This window comes from Saccopteryx bilineata, chromosome 2, assembly GCF_036850765.1.
Source record: "Saccopteryx bilineata isolate mSacBil1 chromosome 2, mSacBil1_pri_phased_curated, whole genome shotgun sequence".
NCBI classification, from domain to species: domain Eukaryota; kingdom Metazoa; phylum Chordata; class Mammalia; order Chiroptera; family Emballonuridae; genus Saccopteryx; species Saccopteryx bilineata.
The window spans coordinates 255501010-255513274 of NC_089491.1; the positions used below are offsets into that span (position 1 = coordinate 255501010).

General features: G+C 43.8%; 1 gene segment (V, D, J or C); it reads right to left on the bottom strand.

Annotated features, from left to right (window-relative positions):
• Nucleotides 1-4006: 4006 nt before the first annotated feature.
• On the bottom strand, nt 4007-4535 carry LOC136324110 (probable non-functional immunoglobulin lambda variable 5-48). The segment is given in 2 exon segments: nt 4007-4359; nt 4470-4535. Coding segments are annotated over 2 exon segments (399 nt in total).
• Between the last annotated feature and the right edge of the window lie 7730 nt (nt 4536-12265).

Here is a 12265-nt window from a genome sequence, read left to right on the forward strand (position 1 = left end):
TTCTGTATTATATCACATAAGAATGTATTTAGTTTTGTAAGAAACTACTAGTGTTTTCAAAAGCAGCCATGACACTTTGCATCCCCAACAGCATGAGTTAGAGATCCTGCAGCTCACATCCTCGGAACGTCTAACACTGTCAGTGTATTGAGTGTTAGCCAGTCTGATAAGAGCCTAGTGGGATCTACCTTGTTGTTTACATTTGTAATGCCCAATGACACCCCCACTATCCCCACTTCTGCTTCCTCTATTGGGGTGAATGGGGTTTCAGAACCCGTCCTCAATGCAGGGAGCAGAAGGGAAAGAGCACAAGCACCTGCTTCTGTGGCTCTCAGATCTCTGACCCCAGCTCCCTGCTCTGTCAGCTGAGCCTCAGTCCTCACTCCTGTTGGGGACGGCTCTATAGCCACATAGACCCAGGTGGGAGCGGGGGGGGGCAAGCTCAGTGTTCCCCAGAGCGGACGCGGCTCCTGCAGGGTCCGCACTCTGCATTGAGGAAGCGGAGGCTGCCCTCCACAGAAGCAGAGAGGACCTCAGTCCTGACATCAGACCAGGGGTGAAGGTAGGCTGGAGGTTCTTTGTTGAGTTTGGCATCTTCGACAAGACAGCAGGATGAAGGGTGGAGGAGAGAGGAGGAATGCAGGCACCTGGCTCATCCCTGTGTGTCCCCTGAGTGGACAGTGTCTGGACTGCAGTGCATGGAGAGACTGTGACTGTGTGAGAGTAACTGTCCTTCACTCTCTCTGCTCCCTGAGCATCGGCATCACTGGCTCTTTGCTGAGTCTTTGTGCCTCCTCCTTCCTGCTGACATTCCCAGAATAAAGGCAGGGTTTAAGGGCCAGTGGTGCCTGCATCCCCCAGGCCTGACCGGACTGTGATCCATTATGTGTTCTGCCCTTTGAGACATTCTACAGACCCTTTATCCACATCCCGGGACACCCGCAGGTCCCTCCCAGCACCGCAGTCAGGCTGGTCCCTGAGTCAGAGATTTCCTGAGTGTGGCTGAGCTGGGCTTCCCACCCTCTGTCCCTGCTCCTCTGAGTCACATCATCCTGGAGTTGTCCTGGGGAGAATTTCTCAGACCCTGTCATATGTCACTCCTGAGATGACTGTAGACGAGAAATGTGAAAAGCCATGTCTAGAATGTCATCAACACACTGTATTTCCCCATCTATAAAATGCTCCCATGTATAAGATGCTCCTTAATTTTGGGAACTAAAATTTGAAAAAAAATATATTACATAAAGTTATTGAACTCAAGTTTTATTCATTATAAAACTCACAGAACTCCTCACCACTGTCAAAACTCCCATCCATTTGCTTGTCCTCATCTGTGTCTGATGACGAATCACTGTCTTCATATATTGCCTCATCCTCAGTTCCATCTATGGTATTTGAAATGCCACACTTCTACAAACACTGTATAAAACGCACCCACTTTTTAGACTCCAAATTTTTGGGGAAAATAAACATCTTATACATGGGGAAATATGGTAATTTCATGTAAGGAGAGAGAGTGGACAGTGTGGTCAGCAGGGAAAACTGGTGAGCTCCTGTCCTGGATCAGCCTTTACTTTGTTGTGACAGTCTGTCTCTAGGGTCAAATGTGACTGAGGAGCTCCAGACTGATGGGGCCCTGACTCATGGGGACCTCACCTGAGTGACACACTTTCTGAGCTTCAGTGTACAATTATGTAAAATGAAAAAAAAAGTACATCACACAGGAGATAGTCCATACAGGTTCTATAGCATCCTATATTACGATCATCCCATTGTTTAAGGACACAGTTATGCGACATAGCTTAGACCTTTGATGCAAGCCATCCTTTTCAGGTCCCCACAACTCACTGTGGAAGCCTTTAGGATGGTCTTTGTTCTGGTTCCGGTATTGGCCCTCTCCCTCAGAGCAGGGACTACATACATCACAGGGACCCATGAGGCTTGTCCATCAAGGCCTGCAGGGGACGGACATGATACACAGCCCTGTTGTGGGTGTATCCTCCTCCTGACAACTCAGTTTTGTCTGCAAAAGAAGAAGCTACGGGAGCCTGTAATTTCTTTCAACCAGGAATGTTGCAGAATGACCCAGGTCTTGATTATCTGCAGGAACATGGGGCTGTGCTGCCTGAGTCCACAAGGACTGATACACACTCTCAGGGCTCCGGTGGAAGAGCTGCCTGCTCTACACCCACCCATGACCCCTCTTCAGTGTGTGTGTGTGTGTGTGTGCAGAGTCACAGACACAGTAGGACAGAGACGTAGGGCAAGGCTGGTAGAAAACAGGAGGGTCTGTCTGACACCCCAGGAAATCCAGCAGAGCCGGAGCTGCTAGAAAGGAAGCTGAAGGTGTGTCCTGAGTCTGTGAAATGAGGATTGTCCTTTGTTGCAGCTCAGGTCTCCTCCTAGGATCTGTTTGTACCAGGTCCCATCACAATAACCCACATTTCTGATGCCATAAGGAGAGACAGGAATGAACCTCCCACCAGATCACCAGGCAGTAAGAGACCCCGATTCAGCCCACTGTGAGCACCAGGCCTTAGACACAGGACAGAATGACACATTGCAGGGTCTGAAGTCACAGCCCCCAGCATTCCTGGTGCCAGAGAGAAGAGAAACGCTGTGTTGTCCAGGGACCACCCTCCGGAGCACCAGGAATGATTTCTGTGTGGGTGAGGTGGGTAGGGAAGAGCGGCCATGGAGCAGCTCAGACCTCCATCTCATGGGAACTGTTTGAATCTCTCTACTTTTTTGTACCTGGTACAGGTGTTCCTTGGATGGAGTTACCTCCTGTCACCCTTGACAAAGACATAAAAAAGAGGAGTATCAAAAAAAGAGGAGAAGATAATCATAGTCAGAAGCAATGGGGTGAGAACCCAAGAATTGGGGGCATTTGGATGACAGATGCAGGAGAGTTCAACATCACATGGGCATGTTTCCAATGCTCAGGAGCAGGATAAGCAGTTTCTCACCTGGCTGGCTGGCAATCATTCCTCTCAGCAACAATCTTTCTGTTCCACTGCTGGGAATAACTGGAGGCCTTACCCAACTTGTGGAAATGTAAATTGTCCAAGCACATGAGTGAATACTCTGTTGTTTTCTGATTGATTTGAAGGTGACTTGTCTTAGACTGTCTACAATGCATCAGTCAGAATAATCTGGGTAATGCTGGGTAACAAAGAACCAACAGTTCACAGACAGACAACAAAACATGCAGCCAAAAAATCAGGTGTTCCAGGCATTTCCTGGCGGCACTGATGACAGGATCCCAGTTACACTTGTGTCTCTGGTGTTCTCTGATGATGAAGATTCTATTTCCTGGAGATTCTGACCCTTAGAAAAGTTGGATCAACAGAGGTTGGAAAGTTTAGACCTGCATCCATTGGCATGAGGAGTAGAAGGGCTCAGGTGGAGTTAGCAAATTAACCTAGCAAATGAACAGGACCAAGGGAGGGATCATGTGAACCTACATCTTCCGCCAAAAAGTTGGGTGAAACCTGGGGGCCGCCTACTTCCAATTGACGTTTAAAATGTAGGCACTCTTTTGGGAGAGCCCATTAACTGTGGCTCTGACACTGTCTCCAGGAAGATAGTGTTAGTTGGCACTATGTTGTAAGACATCCAGCAGGTGTTGCACAGAATAGCTTGTCATGAACAAATATCCCCACACATTTAGGATCAAAAGTGTCAGAAGTGAAAGGTTTAGCGTGAATATAAAATAAGACACAAGAGCCGGATAAAAGTGAGATTTGTATTTTAAAATATTTATTCTTGATAAAATTTATGCCTGACAGGACAGGGACGGAAAGTATGGCTATCTTACCTCATCCTTATGTGTGCTTCTAGGATGCCCGGGCTGTCACTTGTCATTGTGTGTTACTCTTTCCCCTGTCATGGGTGCATCTTCCTGCAAAGGAGCCTACCCCACAGATGCCTCCACACAAGCTTCTCACTCACTGAGGCTCAGAGCCCTAGTCTCTGGTCTAGGGGTTTTTGTCTCACTTCCTCGTCATCTGAGACACTGTGAGTAATGAATGATGCTCCCACTGCCAAGATCTGCAGCACAGTAATAGCCCGCCTCGTCCTCAGGCTGGAGCCCAGAGATGAGCAGGAGCCCCGCATTGGCCGAGGTGTCCTTGGATCCAGAGAAGCGGCTGGGGACCCCGGAGCCCTGATGGTGATCTGAGTCTGACTTGTAATTCAAGAGATACCGAGGAGCGCTCCCTGGCTTCTGCTGAAGCCAACGTATCCTGTAGCCACCAATACTAATGTCACTGCTCAGGGTGCAGGTGAGTCTGGCTGATGCTCCCAAAGATGCGGAGAGGGAGGGCGGCTGAGTCAGCTCAGGCTGGGACAGGGAACCTGCAAACACAGACAATTATAAGTGATGAAATAGGAACCAGGGAAGGATTCTCAGGAGAGTGAAGGGAATAAACTTAAAAACTGAGGCCTGGTTCAAGGCCTGTCCCCACCTGTGCAGTGAGAGAGGAGCACGAGGAAGAGAGGGGTCCAGGCCATGGTGCTCACAGCCCTGAGCCCACAGTGGGGCTGGGCTGACCCAGGCCTCCTTTTCTTCTCCCCCCTCTGCCAGAGGAGGGGCTGTCCATGCAAATGTGTGTCCCTCAGTGACAGCCTGCCCCTCCCTGAGCCCTGGGGCTGTGCTCAGCTCACCCCCCACACTGAGGAGGATGGAGGTTGGCTTCAATTTTTTGGGTGAGCCCTGGGAGGAGAACCTACAGGGAAAACACAAAGGTCCATGTTCAGGGGACTGTGCCAGGACAGAGAGAACACAGCTGCTGAATTTGCATCAGGGAACACAGGGTTCAGTTCACTGCCCAGTGTCCAGTGCATGAATTGTCCTCACTGAGCACGTGGGTGGGGACCTCAGGGAAGTCCCACAGCGCCCCCTGCTGTTCACAGAGTACACACCACCCCCTGGCCCGAAGCCCTGAGAACCCAGTTGGTTTCATCAGCTCACCTGGTACAGTCTCTATGCACACATCTATGGACTGATTCCCAGATTATGTGATTTTGATACACTGTCAGTGATTACTGTAGTTTCTCACTCCCATAAGGAGTCCTGTTTAGTGAAATTGTAAATATATACATACTTAAAATTGTAAGTTGTCACTCCTCCTCCCCCCACCCTGCACTGTGCATAAAGTAGGGTTTTGAAAAAGAGAAATGGCCTACCTGTGCTTCAGGTCCGGTGTCACAGAACAGACCAGGGGCCAGTTGGTCTGTTTTTCAATGTCATACAAGGGTTCCTTCGGAAGAACACTGTCGAAAGCACATGTTCAGAAAATAACAGTTCAGCAAAAATTCCCAAAGATACGCAGTGTTTGTAAGTGTTGTAGACACTCAACTTGAATTAGTTTACATTTGGAAAATTAATAGATTTTTGTAGGCTTCACATTTTTTATTGAACTGTGTATAAATTTTCTTCTATACTATGAACTTAATTTTATCTCTGTAAGTAAGTCTGCAGTTTTATGCATAATTGTGTCATTTATTTCTTATTGGGATTTTGACCAAAATATTATACAATTTCTTTTATATCTTAATTTTATCATCTCATTTTTCATGCTAGTTATTTTCAGTTTTTTAGGAACATCAGTATATATTCTTAGGTCAGACTGCATATGTGCTGATGCCTGAATACACCTGGGGAAAAACCCTGTTTCCTCAGTGTGCCCAATATGTGCACTTGCATTAACTCTATAAATGGCACAGACTTCTAGAACCTTTAGTAAATAATCTAGGAGTGGGATCACCTGCTCCCTAAGACACTCTCTCCTTACAGAATTCAGAAGGATCTTTCTCATGCATTTAAGATGATCGCCCAATGACTGAAAATTCTTCAGTAGCTCCTGATTTTTTTTGCATAAAATCCAACACATTAGCCCACTAACATGCCCTTTCATTGCCTGCCCCGCCCCTCCAAACCATTCTGATAGCCCCGCCCCCTGCCCTCAATGCTCCAGCCTCCCTCCTCCTCTGTCCTCAGAAACCCTGAGCTCTGTCTCTTTGGGACCTTCCTATCAGCTCTTCCTCCAGCTGTTGGAAGGAGATGGGCTTCAATTTGAATTCATAATGGAAGTACGCACATTGTCAAATTTCAGCATTTGTTAAAAGAAGGGCAGACACATCATCATAGAGACAAATAGTGTTTCTAAACACATTTGTCATTGTGGACTTTCTTGATGTTGCACAAACACTAGAGAACAGCCCAGTGAAGCCTCTGCAGCCATCATCCACCTCAGTCATGGCCAATAGGACTCATCTTGTTCAATCCTCAAGACATCTTAGCCTTTCATCCTACTTCATCCTGAATGATTGACAGTTACAAAAATCCCAAACACTGTATCATGTCATTCAGGTATCATTTAGCATATATACACACTTTTTATTTTTCCAAAACTTTTATACAGTGAAGAAATGAATTCCAACTACTCTCACATTGTTTGATTTTTGTCATGATTTCCCTAATGATTCGCTAAAAGAATTATTCTGATGGAAAAAGTAAAAGAAATGCAAGGGATCTCAAGTTTCGCAGCTGTGGGTTTATGGAATGACTGTGTTTGGAATGATGTTTAGAATGAAGTCCAGATGAGCACATACATTTGCAGATAATTTTTTCTCACTATCTTTCATGCACTTTCACTAATACAGAATCATCTCTTTGGTGAACCTTACTATAGCAGTAATTAACCACAAACAAAAAATAAGACACCCAAACAAGGAGGAAGAAAGATTTATTTGTAGCCAGCAGAGCACGTGGGTAGGGCTGGTCCCACCAAAGTCACGAGCTCCCCGAAGTTAGATTTCTTATATCTTATATACCTTTACAGCTTTACCTTTCACGTGACAAATGCCTGACTTCTATGACTTCATTGTTTGCAGACCTGAGTTACTTTTGTGTCTCTGGGAGAGGAGGGGGTAAGAAAGGAGGCTGCATTTCTCTTTTTGGAGCAGTTCTATGGTGTTCTTGGGGTATATTCCTAAAAGTGGGATAGCTGGGTCAAAAGGCAGTTCGATTTTCAATTTTTTGAGGAATCTCCATACTGTTTTCCACAGAGGCCGCACCAGTCTGCATTCCCACCAGCAGTGCAGAAGGGTTCCCTTTTCTCCACATCCTCGCCAGCACTTATTCTGTGTTGTTTTGTTGATGAGCACCCCATGTTTGTGGCAGCATTGTTCACAATAGCGAAGATCTGGAAACAGCCCAAGACGAGTGGATTAAAAAGCTTTGGTATATATATATATATATATATATATATATACACACACACACACACACACACACACACTATGGAATACTACTCAGCCATAAGGAATGATGACATCGGATCATTTACAATAACATGGATGGAGCTTGATAACATTATAGAGTGAAATAAGTAAATCAGAAAAAACTAAGAACTATATGAATCTATACATAGATGGGACATAAAAATGAGACTCAGAGACATGAACAAGAATGTGATGGTGAGAATGACGTCAGAGTAATGGCGGAGTAGGAAGCGATACCGATAAATCTCCCCCAAAACTCAACAAGATCTTCAACCAGAAACAGAAAAACCTATACTTGGAGCTTCCAGATTCTTCGCAATACACCCAAAGGTATGATTGAGTGAAAAATTGGCTAAATATATAACCAAACCCCGAAGGAAATAGGGAGTAAGAAATGCTCCGCCTTCCTCACTAACCTAAACAGGGCGGCTTTCTCTGGTAACTGTGAATATAGAAACTGAGGTGGGCAAAGGGGGTGAATAGATCCAGGCCGCCGCAGCAAAAACGGCCGAACCAGGCTGTGGCTCAGAGATCCAAGCCGAGGAAAATCTGATCCTGTGGCAACCCGGGCAATACAAGCTAACACTCGCGCCAAACCCAAACAAAGAAAGACAAGCGGAGCGGCCATTTTACCCGGTCTCCTGGTCGGTGCGCAGTTAGTGGAAGAGAGATTTCTTCCTAAGCCGCGGAAGTGGGTGCCCGTGTTGCCCCACGGAGAGGCAGGGTCAGAGGCCTTTCTGTGGGCTGAGGGCAGAGTCTCTGGGCAGCCCCAGCGCCCTGGGAAAGCCACGCACGGGAGGGAGTGAGAACTACTTCCAACGGTGGAGATTTTCCGTGCTGGTGAGGGTTTTACTCAGAGGGACTGCGGCCGGCCTCATATCCTGGTGTGCGCGCGCAGATAAGGAGTGAGCGATTCCTCCGAGTGCCTCGGCAGTGCGCGCCCGTGTTATTGCACAGAGGGGCAGAGTCAGGGGCCTTTGTGTGGGCCAAAGCGGAATCTCGGGCCGCCCCAGCGCCTTGCAAAAGCCGCGCACGGGGACGGAGCGAGACTCAATTCCAACGCTGCAACTTTTTCCTGCGGTTGGGGGTTTCACTCAGAGCATGAGACTGCTGGCCGGATATCCTGGTTGCAGACAGTGAGTGAGAGTTTCCTCCAAGCGCCCCGGAAGTGGGCGCCCGCTTGTGTTACCGGACAGAGTGGCAGAGCCAGTGGTCTTTGAGTGGGCGGAAAGCCCACCTGATTATGCTAGCAGCTCTGACTGACTGAGCCTTACCCAGAGCCCTGTGCTGAGTGGAAATAGAGTGGGGAGTTGCCAGCAATTTGAGCCTCTTACTATCCAGGCAGAGGCAGCAGCAACCCCATACCTGGACTATCAGGCTACTAATTGAGGAAGGAAAGACTAAGAGAAAGGCTCCAGGAACACGGACTCTCTCACTGTCGGAGCCTATAAATGCTAATGAGCCTCGACTCCCAACGAGAATAAAGCACAATACATGACATTGCCATAGAGACTTATCAACTGCAAACCTCTACCTGAGCGTGCCAAAGGGGCAGAACCCGGGGTACAGAGTCACCGACCAGGAAGAGGGAGAGAAAAGAAAAAGCAAGAAGATAACCTCTCAAAATCAAGAATAATCTGCAGACTTTATAACCTATCCCATTTTATTATATTTGTTCGTTTGTTTCTATTATCTTCATTCTTGAGACTTTTTTTTCCTCCTCCAATTTGGCCGATTAACTCTCTACCGGTCTTACTCTCTCCTCTCCCTGAACTACACTACCCATAAGTGTTACATCTCCCATTATCATTTCTCTTCTCTTCCTTTCTCTCTATGAGGGTTGCACTCCAAAACCCTTAACTCTTTCTCTCTCTCTCCTTTCTTTTTTCTTCTTTTAGTGGTTCCCTCTTTTTTTCTCTCTCTCTCTTTCTTTTCTCCCTCTATATTAGTTTCTTCCTTTCTCCTTTACATCTCCTCTCATTCAAACCTCAATAACAAACAAATTATCTTATCTGGGACTCAAACCTATGTTTGTGGCATTTTGGGGGGTTTTTACTTCACCTTTTTAACTCACTAGCAGTGCTCCCATCCCTGGCTCTCCATATTATCTAGTTCTTGTTCCACTAAATACAATAGTAAGTTTTTAATTTGTCCCCCCATTTTTCCATTTTCCTCTTATTCCTCTCATCATAACTCTTAGAAAACCAACACCTAAAAGCAAATCATTTTATTCTTGACCCAAATTTTTTCCTTATTTGCTTTTTGTGGGTCCATACGCTCTTTTTTTTTTCTTTTCCTTTTTTTTTTTTTTTTTTTTTTTCTTTCTCTCTTTTTTGCCCCTTTATTACTTTTCCCCAATTCAGGCCCTCCATCACAGGCATTGTTTGTTATAACTCACAGTCCACCACAAGATTTTCTCAAGAAAGAGGGGAGAGGAGAGGAGAGGAAAAAAAGAGGGGGGGAATAATTTCCTTTTTTTAAAAATTTTTATTTTATTTTATTTTTCTTTATTTAATTATTAATTTTTTTAAAAAAAATAACTCTTTTCGATTTGTTATTTTTTTATTTTTTTTTAACTTTTTATTCTTTATTAAATCTCATTAATACTATCAACAAAACCACCCTCAGATGCCATTAAGGAAGAGAAAATCGAATATCATGGATACAAAAGAAAGAGAGGTAACACAGCTAGATGAGGAAAAATCTATGGAGAAAAAATTTAATATATTGGAAACCTTGGAGCTAAATGACAGAGAATTCAAGATAGAAATCCTAAAAATCCTCCGAGATATACAAGAAAACACAGAAAGGCAATATAGGGAGCTCAGAAAACAACTCCATGAACACAAAGAATATATGTCCAAGGAAATTGAAACTATAAAAACAAATCAAACAGAGATGAAAAACTCAATTAACGAGCTGAAAAACGAAGTAACAAGCTTAGCTAATAGAACAGGTCAGATAGAAGAGAGGATTAGTGAAATAGAAGACAAGCAACTTGAGGCACAACAGAGAGAAGAAGAAAGAGACTCAAAAATTAAAAAAAATGAGATAGCCCTACAAGAATTATCTGACTCCATCAAAAAGAATAACATAAGAATAATAGGTATATCAGAGGGAGAAGAGAGAGAAAATGGAATGGAGAACATACTTAAACAAATAATTGATGAGAACTTCCCAAGCCTGTGGAAAGAACTAAAGCCTCAAGTTCAAGAAGCAAACAGAACTCCAAGTTTTCTTAACCCCAACAAACCTACTCCAAGGCATATCATAATGAAATTGACACAAACCAACAGCAAAGAAAAAATTCTCAAGGCAGCCAGGGAAAAGAAGAATACAACATATAAAGGAAGGTCCATTAGATTATCATCAGATTTCTCAGCAGAAACTCTACAAGCTAGAAGAGAGTGGACCCCAATATTTAAAGTCCTGAAAGAGAGGAACTTTCAGCCACGAATACTATACCCATCAAAGCTATCCTTCAAATACGAAGGAGAAATAAAAACATTCACAGATACAGAAAAGATGAGGGAATTTATCATCAGAAAACCCCCACTCCAGGAATTACTAAAGGGGGTTCTCCAATCAGATACAAAGAACAAAAAAAAAACAGAGCCACAAGTAAAAGCTCCAAGAAGAACACAATAAAACCAAATTTAAACTGTGACAACAACAAAAAGAAAGAGGGGGAGAAGACGGAGATTAACAGTAGCAAAGGACGATGGAGTGCAAAAGTACTCACAAAATAGTTCGCTACAATGAACAGGGTAGGGACCCTTTTCATTACTCAAAGGTAACCACCATTGAAAAAACCACCACAGAAGCACATGAGATAAAAAAGATAGCAACAGAGGAAAGATGTATGGAATACAACCAAATAAAAACAAAAGATAGAAAAACGAAAGAGAAGGATCAAACAAGACACAAAACTAACATAAAGCAAGATATAAAATGGCAATAGGGAACTCACAAGTGTCAATAATTACACTAAATGTAAATGGATTAAACTCACCAATAAAAAGGCACAGAGTAGCAGAATGGATTAAAAAAGAAAATCCAACTGTATGCTGCCTACAGGAAACTCATCTAAGTAACAAGGATAAAAACAAATTCAAAGTGAAAGGCTGGAAAACAATACTCCAAGCAAAGAACATCCAAAAAAAAGCAGGTGTAGCAATACTCATATCGGATAATGCTGACTACAAGACAGGAAAAGTACTTAGAGACAAAAATGGCCATTTCATAATGGCTAAGGGGACACTGAATCAAGAAGACATAACAATTCTTAATATATATGCACCAAACCAAGGAGCACCAAAATATATAAGACAGCTACTTATTGATCTTAAAACAAAAACTGACAAAAATACAATCATACTTGGAGACCTCAATACACCGCTGACGGTTCTAGATCGGTCATCCAAACAGAGAATCAACAAAGACATAGTGGCCTTAAACAAAACACTAGAGCACCTGGATATGATAGACATCTACAGGACATTTCATCCCAAAGTGACTGAGTATACATTTTTCTCCAGTGTACATGGATCATTCTCATGAATTGACCATATGTTGGGCCACAAAAACAATATCAGCAAATTCAGAAAAATTGAAGTTGTACCAAGCATATTTTCTGATCATAAAGCCTTGAAACTAGAATTCAACTGCAAAAAAGAGGAAAAAAATCCCACAAAAATGTGGAAACTAAACAACATACTTTTAAAAAATGAATGGGTCAAAGAAGAAATAAGTGCAGAGATCAAAAGATATATACAGACTAATGAAAATGACAATACGACATATCAGAATCTATGGGATGCAGCAAAAGCAGTGATAAGAGGGAAGTTCATATCACTTCAGGCATATATGAACAAACAAGAGAGAGCCCAAGTGAACCACTTAACTTCCCACCTTAAGGAACTAGAAAAAGAAGAACAAAGACAACCCAAAACCAGCCGAAGAAAGGAGATAATAA